Source organism: Uranotaenia lowii, chromosome 2 (assembly GCF_029784155.1).
Source record: "Uranotaenia lowii strain MFRU-FL chromosome 2, ASM2978415v1, whole genome shotgun sequence".
In the NCBI taxonomy this organism is placed as follows: Eukaryota; Metazoa; Arthropoda; class Insecta; order Diptera; family Culicidae; genus Uranotaenia; species Uranotaenia lowii.
The window spans coordinates 301,771,708-301,791,764 of NC_073692.1; the positions used below are offsets into that span (position 1 = coordinate 301,771,708).

Genomic DNA, 20,057 nt, shown 5'->3' on the forward strand with positions numbered 1-20,057 from the left:
CATTGTAGGTTTCTGAGGGTTGGATGCCTTTTTTCGACGAACCATCGGACCGTGGAAGCCCTAGAAGAAATTCGAAGGCCAAGCCACACAGACATAGGCAGGACCTTGCTACCGATGGGGGAAACATACATACATACATACATACCAAGAACTTATCTAATAAATGGAACCCAATATGACATGGGAAAATACAAAAAAAAATTGATGAAAACTACATACCTCAACTACCTGATAGCTTCTATTCAATTCAATCCGCCTGAGGTCCTTCAATCGTTAACTAAGAATCAGTTGACCACCAACTGTTTTCTACCACATCGACCGCCCGAGCGTGGGTAACCAATTTTGCACTTACGTACTTAACCAACTCCATCCATGGTTTCTATGGCTCTTTTTTTATCTTACTTTTTTCTACCATATCATTCATCCACCATTTAGCTGATGGACGGCCGCCGGACGGTGGGTGGAAAGCTGGAAGTAAAGATACGTGTCCGGAATCCGATCCTGACGAAGCAGATCGAACAGATCAACGAAAAGTGGCTGATTATCGATGCATGAATGGGCCGATGAGAAGATGGGAGGAAGAATTTTCCCCGCACAGCTGCCTCGTTAATTTGCTTTTAAGGGATATCTTATGTGACGAGTTGCCGACAACACGTATCACCACATACGAGTAAAACAAAGTGAGATTCAATGTTTGAATAAGGGAAAGCTAGTGTTACGTTTTCGCACCGCACCTTGGACGGGTTCGAAAGTTCTCGAAGCTTTTTTTTTATCGTGTTTTCAACAGCGATAGTACTAAACTTACAGAAAGGTTGGTTGTTAAGCTGGAATTGATGGATTGGATCCCTCGACGGCAATTATTATATTTGAAAAAAAAAAAAAAACAGTTGAATCATTGATGGAGTCATTTTCAGTGTTTGGTTTTACATTTTTTGTTAGGAACATATAAAGTCTAGGTAATAAACAAATTATACTTATTCAGTCTTTATTAACAATTTTTATCATTCCGAAATTCCGTTAGTGTTTATATAATGACAAAGTAACAAAGTATTCAACAAAATAAATAATAAATCAACATCACAATATTTTCAAATTTTCAACACTTACAAATAAGATATAAATTTTACGTTGTCTAACGTATAAATCAGTCTCCTTTTTGTTTCTTCAAATGTTCGACTAACAATTGTCAAATTGACATGATTGTATCGATTGGTTCCAAATTTTTGTTATACAATCATTGTTCTATCAAGTAATTCATACAGGCCCAACAGCCAAGTCAGACACATGCCGAAAGTAAGTAGTCCGATGGTGCAACAGAAAATGAAGAAACACAGATAGTGTGCGGTCACGGGCATCCGGAACAGTTTGGCCGACATTCGGAGCGACGAAGCGTACAGCAAAACCGTGTTGAGCTCCTCGGACGACGTGTCCCGGTGGACGAATGGCCGAATGCTGATGAGATGGCCACTGGTTTGCGTCTGCCGGCAGGTCACGGTGAGTGAAGCGGCCTGAAAGAAAAAAAAGTAACAATGAAATTATCTCGATTGGTCCAGATGTGGCTGTCCTGTAAAATGGTTTCACGTAACGCACAAAGGTTTCGAAGACAGGAACATAAAGGTAAGATTTTTGCCATGATATTTTATCCCTACACTCAAAATTATTATCACCTCAATGGTATGTGACATCTGACAATATTTCGCCCATACATAAATTTATGTGAATTCTCAGTAATCCTGAAAATACACTTAAAAGTGATCGATAAAATGAAAAAACCTTTTTTTGACTTTAAATTAATCTTTATTCAAGGATGTTAGTTACAATTTTAAGTGATACAGAATTTTCTTTTCAGTTTTAGGGGAATTGTGGTTTTGAGATTCTACATTTACAAAAGTTTTATCCAGCCTTGAGGAATTGTTCAATTTTCAATTTTCAAAAAGTTATTATAACTACTATGTACAGAGCCTAATACCACTATTTACAACCTATCAACTATTTCAGGGTTGCTAGCGAACCGGGAAAACCGGGAAAAACTTTGGAATTTCATCACGTCACCGGGAACCGGGAAAAACCGGGAATTTCGGCACCTCACCGGGAAAATTGACAATTTTGAAATTTTTTCACGAAGTTTCAAAAATATTTTTAGAATTATTTCATAATTTAAGTGGTTTTGAGAGTCTCTATATCTCATAATCGCTTATTTTCGTTCATTAGTAGAATAAGTGTTTATGTTATCACTTTTATAACTAATTTTTCCGCTCTCCGCAAGTGTGCTACACTTACAAGCATAACTCAAATGATATTAATTTAATAATGAAACTATTATCGACAAAACTAAACACAAAACTGAACTTTTTTTTCTCTCTTAAAGAGGTTTCTAACTTAACCAGGTTCTCTTTTATAGAGGATCAGCAACATACAAATGAATTAAAGTGATCTATAAATTCAACTATTCAATATGTATTTGATAAAAATCCACCTGACACCAGTTGATGCATCAGTTCGAAGTTTTCTGAGTAAGTTTCAATATGGTACAAAAGTGTTATTTTCTCTAATTTCCTTGGTCTAGTCAGGAAAACGACTCTAGCTCTCACTCTCACTTGAAGAGGTTCTGTGTTTTGCAAATCTTGAGACTTGTTGTTTTCTCCCACTATAGAAGTTTCGTGAAGCGGTTTTAAGCAGAGTTACACCTCTTTTTCACCAGAAAAAAAATATTGGTTTTCCAATGTTGTCTAGTTATTCATTGTTTTGTTTTAAAAAAACATTTTTTTCAAAATCATGTCTTTGAATTTGTACAAAAAATATAACTGGATTTAGAAAATAACTAAATATTTTTCTGCGATCTGATGATTTTAAGTTTTGTAAGACAAATCCCCATTCAAGATGTTTCGATAGATTGCTAACATATTTCTATACAAATTATCCTTTTTTTTCTAGAACTCTATAGAAATTCTAGAAAATTTATAGATATTGGCCAAAAAGTACTACATTATAGTTTCAAGATCAACTTAACCGGACTTTTTTTTGCAAAATTGTTGAAATTGTGGAGCAAAAATACGAATAGATGCCCAGTTTGTTAGATTTGTTAAAAAAAAAATTATGAAAACCTTTAAATTTGAAACGAAAAGATTACGTGTTACAAGACGCCGAAGTATTTGCCATGATTTATTATCGGTTAACAAGTTTTGGGATACAATTATTAGAAATTTGAATCCTTTTCTATTGATTTTTTTTATTCGCCATGATTTTAAATGAAAAACGAGTATAATAAACATCGGAAAAATCATCATGTATAACCGGGAAAAAAACCTGGGAAAAACCAGGAAAAACTTTGGAATTTTAAAACGAAAAATCGCTAGCAACCCTGTATTTACACTTTAATCTAGTATATTCAAATTTTGAATTAAGGAGTGTATCGAAAATTAACTATAAACATACTTCTACTTACTAACGCTTGAACGCGCACAACTGCGCTCACCTGTATGTAGCATCTAGATTTGTCAAGAGTGAACCAGCGCTTTGTTTACGTTTGAAACATTCGTTTCTCCCAAAATGTGGCGAATTAAAAAAGAAGTTAAAATTCGTGTGTTGGACACTTGGATGCGAGAGAAGGGCATCTCGATGAATGAAGTGGCGAAACGTTTCGGCATTCATCCGGCGAGCGTAAAATCCATCATCCACAAGTTTGGGGAACACTATACGTTCGATGATTTGCCAGGAAGAGGCAGAAAACCAGGACCATCTGACCCAAATCTGGACCGTAATGTAATCAACCCCATCAACTGGAATCGATCGATGTTAATACGGGATTTGGCGAAAAAAGCGGGGCCATCGATCGGAATGGCACAGCGGATCAAGAAGCGGAACAACCTGAAGACATACAAGAAGCGGAAAGTGTCCAAACAAACGGCTGAACAAAAATCACGAGCCAAAACCAGAGCCCGGCAGCTGTATCATCGGATTTTGCAGAAGCCAGATGCGTGCATTCTCATGGACGATGAAACTTATGTAAAAGAGGATTCCAGTACTCTTCCGGGACCACAATTCTGCACTGCAGCTATTGGGGAGGATGTGAGTGACCACGAGAAGTCGATTGAGTTGGAAAATTTGGTCAGAAAGCGCTTGTGTGGCAGGGAATCTGCTCCTGCGAAGTCAGCGAGTTTCTTTACAAAAGGAACAATAAATGCCAATATCTACCAAAAGGAGTGTTTGCAGAAAAGGTTGCTGCCACTATATAAGAAACATACGATTCCACCATTGTTCTGGCCGGATTTGGCGTCAGCCCACTACGCTAAATCTACTCTTAGATGGTTTGAGGATAACGATGTAGATTCAGTTGAGAAAGATATTAACCCACCAAACTGCCCCCAGCTTCGCCCCATAGAACGATATTGGGCTATCGTCGAAAAGGTTACATACAAGGTAGAGAAATTCCCAAATCGCGATGAGTGGCAACAATCGACGGCAAAAACTCGGGCACGGAAGCTCTACGAGAAGGTGCTGACAAAATATGGCTGCTGTGTGATGGACGACGAAACGTATATAAAAGCCGATTTGAAGCAAATTCCAGGGTTGCAGTTTTTCATCGGCAAGAGCAAGTTCGATGTGGACGACAAATTTAAGAAGAATAAAATGTCGAAGTTCGCCTCCAAATATCTCGTTTGGCAGGCCATTTGCTCTTGCGGACTGAGGAGTGAGCCTTTCGTGACAAAGGGCACAGTAAATGGCGCGATCTACTAATCTGAGTGCCTCGAGAAGCGCCTTTTTCCGTTCTTGCAGCAGCATGACGAAGCTCCGCTATTTTGGCCAGATTTGTCATCATGCCACTATTCTAAAATTGTCCTGGATTGGTATGAGGCCAATTCTGTCCATTTTGTTCCAAAGGACATGAACCTGTCAAACCGTCCGGAACTGTGCCCGGAGGAGCAGTACTGGGCAATAATATAGCGGGAACTTCGGAAGAGCAAGAAGACATTCAAAGACAAGAAGAACATGTTATGAAAATGGAAAAAAAAACTGAAAAACTGGTACAGGATGACACTGTAAAGACTTTGATGGAGGACATCGAGCGAAAATGCGTTCAATTTTGCACTCAAGGCAATTTTTCTTTTGATTTTTGAAGTAAATGTATGTATAAAACTACCCTGAAATTTTGGTTTGATTCTAAACATTATAAGAAAATTGGCATGACATTTTCGGTGTCGACATAATTTCGTGTTCGTCCTTTATTCTCCATCTACAAGATGGGCGACAAATTGGACTGTGAGAACTACCGAACTGTCCTCAATGCCGCCTACAAAGTGTTGTCCCGAATCCTACTCCGCCGCCTAACACCACAATCAAACAGATTCGTGGGAAGTCATCCGGCCGGCTTTGGGCCTTATTCTGCGAGGCGAGTGACGTGAAGTGACTTGGTTTTTTAGAGTCACCGTATTCTAGCAGGCGAATGCCGTGACTTGAATGAACTTTAGGTGACTTGAATGAACTTTTTTTACTGTCACCGTATTCTCAGAGGCGAATGGCGTGACTCAAGTCGGTGGCAAGTGACTTTTGGAGTCGTAACCTATTTCGCAGGTGACTTGGTAGGAAAAAATAACATTTTGTATAAATATGACAAAATTTTAATGAAGTTTTCAACAGGAACTTACTAAACTTTTTTAGATGAAAAATGTTTAAAAAATACCACAAATTGATTTTAGAAATCCGGAAATAAAATTAGAAATTTTTATCTTATAAGCAATTTAAAAAGCTTTTCTTATTATGCACACAGAACTTTTCAGTTCTAGATATTTGAGTTGAAAATAAATGTTGTGACCCTAATTACAATTCTGTTTCTAAGTTTTTATCTCGAAATTATGTTCCTTTGATAATCGATTATAAGAAAGAAAATTTCGATTTTTTTGGAATCCTTACCGATAATTGTAAATTTAAATTCAAGACGGTTTAGGTTATTTAATTCAAAAATACAAACCCTGCAGCTAAATGAAATAAATTTCGGATTCAGACTTTATGAAATTTATTTTTCCTTAACAGCTGTATTGACAAACTAACCACTTTACAAAAGCTTTGTGGGCTATTCTGAAGAGTTTGCTGCTACTTCCTGGTGCTCTGGAACGAGCCGGTTCCATTCACTTTTTCCTATTTGGTACATGACGTCTTCCACGGTGTTGTCCGGCAGCACCGTGGCCATGGTTTTATTCCTGGGTAATGGTTTATTGCCACCGTACCTCATCCAGTTGCTGCATTTGGTTTAGCTCTGGGAAGCATATTTGTGAGTGGTGGCCGGGAGTCAATATGGCCAACGTCGTCTGGAACTTGCCCTGGTCGTTAGTAAGCTGTTGAAATAAATTAAACATGCTGAGAATTAACATTATGAATAAAAATAAAAATTAACAAAAATTACCTTTTTCGCAAACTCCATTTTTTTCTTTGCTTGTTCTATGACAGCTCAGATGATTCATTTTGAAGCTTGCGAATGAATACAGTGGCAAAAACCAATGCGATTTTATTAAGGTGAAGAATATATTTATGATTCAAATAAATGGTAACGAAAACAGACACAGAAGTAAGTTTTAAGTTGATAAGAGTACTTGAGCTAGTTGCAAACACAAAATAAAGTATTTATTAAGCAAATCAGAATGCGTTTACTCTATAAATTTTGAAAAAAATCTGCCAAATTTTTCATTAAATCGATCTGATTTGCATCACCTGAGTATGTACGAAGGTTGGCCGATAGTCATTTCGGATGAACTTAAACGAAATGTCAATTATAAAAGACAACATCATTTTTCAGGTGCGACATTTTTTTTATGCATGTGTATTAGTTATTTAAAAACAAAGCAATTTCAATAAAAGCTATGTTCGTTTCTTTTTAATCGAATTATTCACTTTTTCAAGTTTAAGCAAAGAAACAAATTTTTTCAAGCAACATTTGTGAATCGAATCAATTGCTCAATAATCAAGCAACATAGTTCATTGAACTAAAAAAAAACAGCATACAGCACTTTTTCAGTAGGTGATTTGTTGAACTAACAACAAATTTCAACAAGTTTTAGATCCAAAGTTCAAAGTTAAAAAAAAATTTGAAGACAAATATATTCAGTTTTAGCTTTATCATCACCTTATTGTACTGAAACATTTCTAAAATAAAATTAATTTACTTCATATTTGGACTTATCTTCGTCACTAAACATAACTTTTTGACGTTTTGGCTCATTTGACGTTTAAAATAAAATAAATAAAACCGATCAGAAGTTTTAAGTTATATCAAAATGTTAAGCAGCAAATTTTAATTCAAATGGGTAGAAAATAAGTTCTATATCTATATTATATATTTGTTTGTAAACCTTATTGAGACAGAACTCTAGCATAATAAAAGAAATTAAAACCAATAACTATGACCTTTTTTAGACACTTTAGACAACAAGTTTAAAATAAAACAATGCATGTTAAGTTTCTCTATATTCTCCTATAAACTTCTCCCCTCCCTTGTTCAAATAATTCTATATGTTTAGTAGCCTTTACTATTTTGGCCCCCTCCCTAACGTATACACTCGGTACAAAAAAAAACTTCTAAAAGTAAAAAGCCTTTAATAAACTAGTTGTAAATAAATATAAAAATTAATTGAACAAATTGTACTTAAAAAAAATTGAAATAAACGCAACCATACATTAAGAGTGGCCCACGTTTCCCCATGGCCCACGTTACCCCACTCTCCTCTACAAAATTCAGGAATGAGAATATTTATATGGATTTTTCATATGAACTTTCAATCTAAATTTGAAATTTCATTGCATGCAAAAGTACAATTCCAATGTTCAGCTTGAACGAGACCAAAACTATTTAACCTTTTTATGTTTACAAAAATACAAATTCCAATTCTCAACCAGAACTGGAACGAAAGACAATTTTAATTTTGCTTAGGAATTTACAGCATGTTCGAAGAAGATTGAAATTTATTTGAAATCCTACATCGGGTTTGGTTATATAAAAATTGAATGCATTATTTTTAAATTCTTCATGAATGTGACGTCATCCAAGAAATTGAATATCACACTACCTGCTTTGAATGTTCCTTACATGTTTGACAGTTCGCATGGTGAACCCGATGAAACTGGTTCATTGCCTCTGGAACGTCAAAATGAACATCAAGTCACCGAGGCAATGAACTAGTCACCGTGAGTGAGTCGCCTCTCGGAATACCCCGACTAGAGTCACGTGACTACGACTAATGTGACTCCGAGTCACTTCATTCGCCTCGCAGAATAAGGCCCTTTATGAAGGGACGGTCTACGTCGGACCAGATCTTCGCATTACAGGAAATCCCCCAAAAATGTCGTCAACACCAAGTCCCTACGCACCATCTATTCGTCGACTTCAAAGCCGCATACGAAATCATGGACGAGAATGGCTTCTCCGGGAAGCACAATTTTCAGCAGATTCAGTCAACTTATCCGCTTTGTCTGCGACATTGATATAGTCGGCAGATTATCTGCAGCGGCGGTGGAGGAAATCTACCGCAAACTGAAACGCGAAGCAGGAAAGAATGGGTTTATGATTAATACGTCCAAGACGAAGTATATGCTGACCTGTGGATCCGAGACCGACCGAGCCAGCTTTTCCAGTAATAACAAGGTCACGATCGACAGCGACGAGCTGGAGATAGTCGAAGACTTTGTTTATATCGACTCACTGGTGATCGCAGACAATGACATTAGCCGTGAGATCCGGCGGTGAATGATCAGCGGAAGTCGTGCCTACTATGGACTCCACAAGCAACTGCGGTCGGAAGACTTATCCCTTGCACAAAGTGTGGAGGCGAAGGATGAACCACGAGCTCGCGCTACTCCACGGCGAACCCAATATCCAGAAGGTTCGCTACGCATACGGTAGAAACGAGACGATCAGGGGCGCAACGAGCGAGGTGGTTAGACCAAATGCGTGATCTGGCGAATGTGGAATGTCCGAGCAATTGGAGAACGGTTACCATGGACTGATTGAATTTTAGGAACTATGTCCATCAAGTGATGTCGTAAAATAAATTGATAGACCATTTTCTTTGATTTTTTTTCCTTCTTTCACCGTTGAAAAGATTTAAGATAGGATTTTACCGGAGAATTCTAATTGAAATTTATGTGATTTGATCGAGATAAGAGTGCAAGCGCCCTTACCATCCCCGGTCATGGACTCTGGGATTGGTTTGTAAACTCGATTAAATTGCTCTTAGGATTACACAATTGAAACTTCTCGTGTGAGCTGTGCTTGCGTAAACACGCTGCCAGATAAATCCCTACAAAGCAACTGCACGTGGACCGACGACCGCTCAATGAGCTGAGCAAATAAAATATGCAACAGGATTTAATTTTCAGAAAATAATTCAATTTAATACGGCACGCTCAAACCAGCTCTGAATGTCCTAAGTTGGCAGTCGGTTTTTGGTTCGAAGCCCTAACAAACATGCTGCAATGCAATACACTTGTTATGCTTGATGCCTGTGTGCCGGCCGAATATAATTCGAAAGCCTGCATCGGATCAGCACAGCGAAAGGGCTTATTTTCGTCGGTTTGGATCTAGGCATACAAAGTCTGAACTAAACCATCGTCGGAGTAAACGAAAAACGGATTGGTGTAGATTATTCGATTCCAGCACTAAAGCATTTATTTATCGAGAGCGACAAATGCGGAAATTGTGGTTTTTGTTTTGGTGCTACAACTGCCTGGCCGGCTAACTATTATCCAATTAAATTTACGGACAGTATAATTTTACTTATGGCCAAAAACCACGCACGTAATTCGCTTAACTGAATTGGATTTGTATACGGACTTATAGTAATTATTTTCGGATCAATCTCGTGATAGATGGGATTGAATTCGAGCTACCTACATTACAAAGGATTGATATGGTCATCCATCGGATTAAAGCATAATTTATTTTCTTTCCAACAAAGTTGACAAAACATTGTTTGAAAACGCCTGATATTAGGCAGTGTTTCAAACTTTGTTTTACCCTAGAACCTAGATTATGTTTTCGCTGAAAAATGTAGAGAAGTTTAGATAGCGTAGTGATAATACTATAAATAAAAATTTGTCTTTACATTAAACTTCAATGCATTTACTTTTTATTCAAACCCCAAATGTTGAAACAACAGCTGTTGTCTATACCGGCAAAATCGCTATTTCGAGTTTTGTCAATAAGTAAATATATTCGACACAAAGATTTGGGTTCTAAATCGGGCAATTTACCATGTAGAGGTTTATGAAAAATTAAGCCGTAAATTATGCGCATATTTCAAATTTACCTAAATAACCGTTGTCTGTGCGTGTGTGTTTTTTTGCGATACGCTATCTTTTCCGCCTGAAACGACTTCTCGGAAACTATTTCCATCAGTCAGCGAAGCATATCACATTTACTTTTGTTCGTGCCCCATCCAAAACGATCCCATTTGAGGCTCCAGAGAGTGCTTTTGCGTTTCTGCTTTTGCGGGGGTCCCTCTAGTTAAGCCAGGGCACCTTCAACAGTTTTCTGGCCATCCGTCGTCAATGCGATGGGAAGAAAGAAACGTTTCGTTTCGCTCACAGCCAGCCAGCACCAGCAACAGAAAATGCCACATGGCCTAGGGTTTGGGTCGAGCTAGAAGCGCTTGAACTAACATCCGTCAGCCAGCAGTCAGCATTGGCAACGCACGCACGACGCACGGACGCGGGACGAGAGAATGATGATGATGGAGATGGAAAGCGAACAACGCGTTAGGCAATGCTCATCGGAGCAAGAAAAAGGCCACCCCAACATAACCATCATCGGCTATAACCACATTTTCCACACCTCCGCAAAACCGGGCGGCATGAGATGCGGATGAGATAGTGATGCTGTATGTTGCTTCCAAGACCAACCTTTCCATGTAGATAGCCTGGAGGATCTGCGGCGACTGAGCTCGGCTCGAATCCGGGGGCAAGAAAAACATCCTGTATACTACAAGCATCGGAGCACACGGGATCACGTATCTTTTTTTTCGGGGCTTGTTGCCTGCCGAAGCTACAATAAATCTCTGGCACGTTTGTACGCGTGATGTTCCATCACATGGCACTGGAGTGGAATGTGTGTGTGTATGTTGTGTATTTTACGGAAGAAAGCACGTCCAAAAATGTTGATATTTGAATATGACAAAATTGATTTTTTGTTCCAAATTTCATGACTGTTTGCGAAGGCTTTATGTGTTGCGAAGAAGAATTGACGATTGACAAATTCCTCCGCGTGACGCGAGATTGGCTTTCGACAAATGGCTCAATAGAAATCGGTGTTAGCTAGGCTTGATATTCTTATTGTAGAGATAACAGACAATCTAAGAGTATTTTTTTTTAATAAGAGAGTTTTTTTTTTGGGTTTACAACTCTGTGGCTATATTTTCATGAAATTTTGATTTTTTTTTTCAAACTTTTGAAGCCTGTTTGCTGTTTTACGTCGTGTGTTATTTGTGAAGCATGCATAAGTTTTTAAGTTAAGCACAACCAGTAAAATAAATTGATGAGTTGACACATCGAATTTCAGGTAGTTTTTTAACCGTTAGGGGAGATAAGGGCCACCTTAAGGAAAACGCTTATTTAACCATAGAGAACAGTTATAATATGTGAATTACACCATTCTTTCGTGTTCAGACACTAAACTAGTCTATTGCCTAATTGGCTGAAGCTTGAAAAAGTAGATAAAAACGTTTAAAAATGCATTTTAAAAAATTTTTGCCGAAAGCTGAAAACCAGTCACTGTAGGGGCATAATGAGAACCCTCCCTGGGACAGTATAAGCACCATTAAGCGGGGCACGATGAGCTTTTTCTGCCGGGGAATCTGGCAGCGAATTCATCTCGATGAAGTCAACTGAACAATAGAGCTACAGCTTGACTTGTTTCATCTGACGATTTGGTCTATTGGTAAGGTGTTGGAGAGGTAATCAGTAGACTCGAGTTCGATTCCTGGTCGAGGTGTTTTTTTTTTTTCATTTACCATATCGGTGAGGCGTAGATCCATCAAACAAAGCAATAACAAAATGATGTGGGTCTGTTTGTAGAATTCAAACAATTCACACACGCTCATACATTATGTTTCTGGTGCTTTGTTTGGCGGATGATGCTACTAGCTGTTTAATGTAACAATAAAAAAAATAAATCATGAAAGGTATTTGAAAAAAAAAATCACTTAGGACAGGAATCGAACATTCGAACCCGAGTCTTTTGATTACATTTCCGAAACCTTACCAATAGGCCAAATCGTCAGATGAAACAAGTCAAGCTGTAGCTCTATCAAAGGGTGATACGGTCAAAATTTGATCAATATCAACTTGACGTATTTCTTTCAATTTTGCATTTAAAAAACCTGAAAACCTTTCATTTTGAAGGTGTGTGTGTAGAATGTTGCTCCTATTTTGATTTTGGAATTCACTCTTCAGTTGTTAAAATGCCGTCCAAAGAAGAAGAGCAGTGTATCAAAATTTTGCTCGCGACTCGCGAAAATACGAGCTACTCGCACGCAAAGCTGGCAAAATCGCTAAAAGTTGTCAAATCAACCGTTACAAATGTAACTAAAGTGTTTGGGGAACGTTTGTCGACAGCCAGGAAGTCTGGATCGAGGGGAAATCGAAAACCGGAAGCCGCTGAGACGACAAGAAGGTAGTGACTCCAAATCGCGATGATAAACAAAATACGACGGCCAAAGCGCGATCCCGGAGGCTGTACACGACGATGCTGACGAAGTTTGACTGCGTGGTAATGGACGACGAAACCTACGTCAAATCCGACTACAAGAAGCTTCCGGGACAGGAGTTTTATACGGCAAAAGGAAGGGGAAAGGTAACAGATATTTTCAAGCACATGAAACTGTCAAAGTTCGCGAAGAAATATCTGGTTTGGCAAGCCATCTGTACCTGTGGCTTGAAAAGCAGCATTTTCATAGCTTCCGGGACTGTCAACCAAGAAATTTACGTGAAAGAGTGTTTGAATAAACGTCTGCTGCCTTTCCTGAAGAAACACGGTTGTTCCGTACTGTTTTGGCCGGATTTGGCATCTTGCCATTACGGTAAAAAGGCCATGGAGTGGTACGCCGCCAACAACGTGCAGGTGATTCCCAAGGACAAGAAATCTCCCAACACGCCAGAGCTCCGCCCAATTGAGAAATACTGGGCTATTGTCAAGCGGAACCTAAAGAAGACCAAAAAACTGCTAAGGACGAACAGCAGTTCAAGGCAAACTGGTTTTCTGCGGCGAAGAAGGTGGACAAGGTGGCTGTACAAAATCTGATGGCAGGGGTGAAGCGTAAGGCCCGACGATTCGGATTTGGAAAAGCGGAAGCCTAACTGAATATTTTTCCTGAATTTTATACTAATTAAACTTGAAAAAGAAATTTAATTTGATTTTTTAAATAAACGATTTTACCGATTTACACGCGTTTTCCCTTGACCAAATTTTGACCGTATCACCCTTTATACAGTTGACTTCATCAAGATGAATTCGCTGCTTGATTATACGGCAGAAAACGATCATCGTGCCCCGATTGATAGTGCTCTGTTCGCCCCGAGTCAACAAATCTAAGTAAAAACGCATTTTAAAATGGATTAAGGTGAAAAATAAAAAATTTAGTTATGGTTAAAATTGAGAAACAATGTATAAATCATGTTGCAGATCAAGATAATTTAAAGGTCATAAAAGCTCATTTCGTGGTGCTCAGAAATTATAATACTTTTATCACCTGAGAACCTAGCTGATCATTTTATAATAAAGCTTAGTTCTTTTAGAAATGGGACAGTTACGAATGCCTGTATCTCAAAAACCATTCGTTTGAACCAAATACTTTCTATGAAGAAAAAGAAGGCAATGTTATAAGCTTTCATGAAAAAATTTGAAAAAAAATATTTACCGTTTTTTGTTAAAGGAATTTCTACTTTATTCTTGGTATCTCCCATTGGCCGGCGCACACTTTTTTCAGTCATGGTATGGATCAGTTTCCCCAACTTATACTTCGTAAAATCTATATTTTAGGTGGCTTCACCCTCCTTCTTCAATTTCTGATACTTTTTGGTCCAATACTTCTCTGGAAACTGGAAACTGGAAGCATTTAAGTGAATACAGTTGTTTCGAAATGAACAAATTTGATTATTTTTGACCACATTTTGGAACGTTTTTTTTTCGGTACCGGTTTTACAGCTTAAGAGCATTGGAACTATCAATAAATGGTTTTTTGAGGTTGGATTTCTATGAGTCATCACTAGGCAACACTTTCAGCTTATCGGAGAAAATTGTTTTGGACATTTCAGCGATCTACCCTTAGTTTTTCGTTTATTGAAAAATAAAAATGCTGGTATGAGACTTGACTTCCTTGGTGATCCTCAACCGTTGTTGCCGATCATGTGCTTCACTCCAATGCTTGATTTGAACTTTGTGGACATTATTGACAGTGTTTGCATACTTATCCACCAAAAAACTCAGTAATTCTTTGAATAACCACCGGTTTTGTCAGCTATCAATTTGATAATGACGAACTTTAAAGGAAACTGTGCAAAATTATTTTTTTCTTTTTCTCTTACATCGTACATATCTCAAAAACGCGTAAATTTTAAATTTTGAAAAAAATTGGTCGAATAGTACTTTTTACAGGCAAAAAAATGCTGTTAAAATTTTGAATATCCAATTACTAGTTAACGAGCTATTAGCAAATGAAAGTGTCCCATTTCTAAAAGAACTAAGCTTTACTTCGCTAAAGATGATACGGATATTTCTTTTTTGGTGAAAAACTAACACTATAGGTAGTACGAAACAAATCCTCATGAAAATTTATTAAGGAAAATACGTACTTCTGTAGAAAAGAGGAATGCTTATTATGCCCCGGGTACTCAGTATACCCTTATCTCCCCTATATTTTTTAAGGAATTTAATCGAGGTGCAGTTTAAGGTTAAGGAGCAAAACACTGTTGCAAAAAATATTGTGATATGAGTCCTAATTCATAATAAACGTTTTCACAAATTTCGTTGAGTTTTCTGAAAAATAAAAAAAAAAATCTGAAAAATCGCTAAGAAAAAATGTTCAACATTTTTTTTCAAAAATTGCATAATCAAAGGGGCTAAATAACTTAATTCAGTACTTTTTCGGCTGCTCCTATTCTGAATATGACCTCTGAATTTAAATTTCACGTCTGTATCTAAAATCAAATTCTTATTACTGAAATCTGAATCTTAATTCTGAATCCAAGTTTATTTCACCACAATACCAACAGCTTTTGTACTACGAAAAACTTTGTCGCTTAGGACATTATTTTAACAATTTATTCAAAACTTGCTAACCACAGGGGCTAAATACCAAACAGAAATTCAAAATTTTCACTAAGTAACCAAACCTGGATGTCATATTTAATCTATATTTTTAATTTGATATCTGAATCTGAATTCAGAATGCCAATGAAGTACCGTAAACTGGGGGAAACTTTGATCAGCGGGGTAACTTTGATCAACATGAAATTTTTGCACATAATCATTATTAACTAAGTATGAAGTTAAAATATCTGAAAACTGTTTACTGCGTTTGAAAGCCTGTAAATTGAGTTACAAATAAGCAAAGTTTGATTTTTATTAGAAGATTTTTAATATTAAGTAAAATATAATTTCAAAATCTTAAAATATCTGGTTTTTTGAAGGCTCACAAACAAACATCTCTCCTGATCAAATTTAAGCGTTTAGGAGCATTTGAATTGTTTAATAAGAAAGTTTAACTTCTCTCTTGGTTAAGTTAAGTTTAGGTGTTATTTTTATGGTCATTTGATGATTATTTTTGGGTATTAAAAAAAAGCAGTCATTTTCCATGAAAAAGGCTCTATAGAAAAAATGGCTAAAAACCCTATCAAATAGTTAAGTTTGAAGAAAAAAAGAACATGGGAACAGTACGAGGACTTAGGGAATTGCATGAAGGTAAAATTTTATTTGTTTTTGAGGCCAAAAAAATTGAGAAATGTTTAAAATTTTTGCCCCTTAATGTATGCAGCAACATTGTCCATCTTTCGAGTATATTTATTTTTGAAAGAAAACGTTGAAAAATTCAATTGAGTCCAAACAAAACATTACTGTTATCGATGTTTTGAGCCACCTGTGCTTAATGGCATCAAAACAATAAATTTGAAAATGTTGATATACGTAAAAACCATTGTTATCAAAGTTACCCCGAAACTCTAAATCCGGTTTTGTAACAAACATTTAATTATAACCACCAATGTCGTTTGAATTTACTGCAATCAATGATCATGTTTAACACTCCTCACCTCAGTAAGGGTTTTAAAGCTTTTAGGTACTACGAAAATCTAACCCCTTCCAAAATATTCAAAAATGAATGAAAAAAGTGATCAAAGTTCCCCCAGTTTACGGTATTAAAATATGTATTCTGATTTTTATTCTGAATGTTAATCCTGAATCTGAACTCGGAATCTTTTTTTTTTTCAAAAATTAAAAAATTATATCCAGAACTCAAATTTAGAATTTACATACCTACCTGAATCTGAAAATGAATCTGAATCCTGGAACTGAAATCTAAATTCGAATCTGAATCCTAAATCTGAATCTGAACTCTTAATCTCAATTCTTAATCGAAATTCTTTTCGTTGAATCTTAATCTTTATTCTGAATGTCAAGTATTTACAGAATTCTAAATTCGAAATCTTCCAAAAATATATAATATATTTTAAAATCGATTTATTAGTTTCGAATCCTCATTCCAAATAGTAATTCAGCTGTAGAATTCATTTCATAAAGAAGATCAATGATAAATTCCATAATTCATATAGGGTCAAGTGGGGTAATTATGAACACGGGGTAATTCCGAACAAGTGCCATACGCGCTGCTTTGGGGGATGAATGAACACAAAAAGTTCCAAAAGTGGTAGTTTAACATCCCATTGATAGCTATAAGCTGTTTTCGATCTGATTTCAAATCCTAATGATATCATTTCAGACGTTTTAAAAAACCATTACCCCGTGAAACGGAAGTCGTTTTCGACAATGTGCAATGTTTTGAATATCTGATCATAGGAAATCAAGCTGGAATGTGCATCACCTGGTTTGAGATCCAGTTTTTGATGCTTTGTCTGGATTTTTAAGAAATTTTGAAAAAAATTATTCGCACTGACTCACAGATGGCTGTTCATATTTACCCCATAGTTTTCGTCCTATGGGGTAATTATGAACATATGTTGTTATTCATTTCCTGGAATTTCTTTGGCTTTTTGATGGTCAAATGTTTAATTCATCAACTCAGGGGGCCATTCACTAATTACCCAAGCATTTCCAGACCATTTCCCCCCTCCTCCTCTTGTAAATTTCTTATAAAACTACCACCCCCTCCCCTCCCTTCTGTAAGATCTTAACACATTAAGGACCGTGAAGAAATCTTAACCGGGAAACGTCAACACTCGGCGTTCTATATCACAGAATCCACTGGACCAAATTAAATAAATTTCAAATTAAATTTAAGTCCGCAATGTGATAAGTGTTATATTTTGAATTTTTGAGAAATCAATTTTTTTCTAAGAATGAGATTCGGATGTAGAAAAAAGCTATGCCAGTTCTTTCCAGTCTTTGAAAAAAAAACTTTTGAACACAATTTTATCAAAACTAAAAAAAAAATTCAATAGTGAAAAAAGTGAATAAAACAGAAATTTTGAGAAAAAGGTTAAATCCGTTATCACATTTAAACAAGTCTTAATTTTGTTTAAAAAATTCGTGTTAAGAACTTGCTTTTGGTTGACAGAAAAAAGGCAGCCAATTTTTTCATAGATTAAGCGAGTGGTGCGTAAGGATAGTTTTACCGGTAATACCGAAACCGAAAACCTGTACCCCAGGAATAGTTCTCTAATACCGAGTACAGGTTTTACGCACTTCTAAAACTAGTTGTTTTGGTATTGATAAATAACAAGGTTATAAACTAAACTTGAAGAAATGTTCAATTTTAATAAAAATAAAATTCACCAATTTGTTTACAAATGGTTTGCTGCTCGAGTTTTTATTCATAACCGCGTGACATTTAACATTATTATAAACTTTAAATCTCTGGGGTCAACAGTAAAATATATGAAAAACCTTGATAAATGTAATAGGCAAATAAGTCCACAAAGCAAAGATCAAAAAGATCAATTTTTCCGTATCTATGTTTGGACAACTTGGTGCAATTCAAAACATTAGAATTACATCCGGATAACAAAGATCCAAAATCTATTTTCTTGCAGTCTTATCATTACGCTTAGATACTTTTTTCAATGTTAATTTGTTCGAATACATTTTTTTTTAATTTAATACAAAATGAATATTTTTTGATTGAAGATTTTCTCTTTCCGTTTGGTGAGGAAAACTTTGAATTTTTTTAAAGAAAATAGAGCTACTAATGTGAAATTTCGTAGACGTGATAAAAAAAATTATTAATGTAAATATTTTTCAAACCAGTTGATCAAGCCTTGCAAAAAATGACTGTTGACTGATTCAAGAACATATTAATGAGTGTTTTTGTGAAACAACCATCTTAAAAGATTTTCAAATTTTCTGTATACGTATAGGTTTCAATTTCATGATACCTGAAAAACCTAGCTCACAACATTAAGGTGAAGACTAGATGTTTTCTGCGCAGAACATTTTAAACGGATGTGAAAATTAACGAGTAGCCTAACTAGCCTTAATTTTCATTCGTATGGAGAGATCCTATCAAATAAAAAAAATCTGCAAAGACATAAAGAAACGAAAAAAAATAAACCAACCAAAACGTAAAAGATACAACAAAAAATGAAACTACCGAAACAAAAGATAGAAAAAATCAATAAAAAAGAACACTAAATAGCTATTTTTTCTGTTGCTTAACATTTTATTTTCGCTTACATTTGTTTATTTTATAAGTTTAATACATGAATTGAATTGGGTTTTTATGCAACAACCCATTTTCTTATTGATGCTAATTATTTGCATTATTTGGTTTTGAATTGAGATTTTCTGACACCATATAAATCATATTAGACAAGTTTCGGGGTAAATATGAACATTGTTCGGGGTAATTATGAACAGGTTTTGGGGTGATTATGAACATAATTTTTTAAGTAAAAAATCACCATACACTGCTTATTATGGGTGAATGTAACGTATAACTACTGTTACTTTTCAAAAATTTTATACCAAGTTCGTAATCCGTGTTCATAATTACCCCCTAGAGAGTGGGGTTAATATGAACAGACGGGGTAGTTATGAACAGACGTCTCAAGGCCGTGGGATGCTACCAAAAAATAAAAGTTGCTCTACAGAATGATGAAGAGCACGGAAACATTCATTGTTGGCAGCTTTTCAGAATTTATGATAAGAAATAAACATAAGATGGCTCTAAGTGTGCCAAATGAAGAAATTTTGTTCATAATTACCCCACCTAGCCCTACAGCGTATTATCGCTAATACATTCGAGACCCGTAAACTCCTGAAGGTAGGCTCAATATTACATCCATGAACATCGTGCCGGTGCCGGCCGAGTTTTTCGAAAAGAAGAAGGAACAAAAAAAAACGGATCAAATTCCAAATTTTGTACTCTACTCAGCATGCTTTTTCCCGTTATTAGAGGCCGGACCATTCCTAAATTTTGTACTAAATATTCGGACAAGTTTAGATAAAACCGGACAATCTGGCAAGCTTAGAATAAGGGTAAGAGAGCTTGTATCGCATTTTAATGATTCAGATCAGTGATTGTTTGATGATGTGATATTCTATGGTAAGGCTCGAAAACCCGAATACCCACAACTGTGGCTTAACTTACAGCGCCAAAACTGGCAATAAATCAATCGGTAATTGGACGATGCTCATTTTATGTTGATTGTTGAACTGTATTATTCGACAACAGACGAATCAAGCGAGCCTAATGACAATTGCGTTAAACAGCAATGAACCAACCAAAATGGCCACGGTTGTATTGCATAATAAATTTTTTGGCATTATTTGAGGATTGTATTAAAATCCCATTTATATGAATTATTATAAAGGATTAGAAACCAATTTTAAGGAAATTTAAGTTGAT

At 36.2% G+C, this 20,057-nt stretch overlaps 2 protein-coding genes across 5 annotated transcripts in view; one reads left to right on the top strand and one right to left on the bottom strand.

The window, feature by feature from the left end:
- The window catches only part of LOC129748079 (coiled-coil and C2 domain-containing protein 1-like), a 29,900-nt gene extending 28,949 nt beyond the window's left edge, over positions 1-951 (top strand). For both annotated transcript variants that reach the window (XM_055742552.1, XM_055742553.1), the window contains exon 6: positions 436-951. In XM_055742552.1, coding sequence (XP_055598527.1) covers positions 436-555 — 120 coding nt within the window. In that variant the 3' untranslated portion in view covers positions 556-951. The remainder of the gene's footprint in view (positions 1-435) is intronic.
- Positions 952-1,039: 88 nt separating this feature from the next.
- The window catches only part of LOC129748081 (uncharacterized), a 205,799-nt gene continuing 186,781 nt past the window's right edge, over positions 1,040-20,057 (bottom strand). For 2 of the 3 annotated variants that reach the window (XM_055742557.1, XM_055742556.1), the window contains exon 8: positions 1,040-1,508. In XM_055742557.1, coding sequence (XP_055598532.1) covers positions 1,227-1,508 — 282 coding nt within the window. In that variant the 3' untranslated portion in view covers positions 1,040-1,226. The remainder of the gene's footprint in view (positions 1,509-20,057) is intronic. The other variant, XM_055742555.1, reaches the window with a different exon arrangement.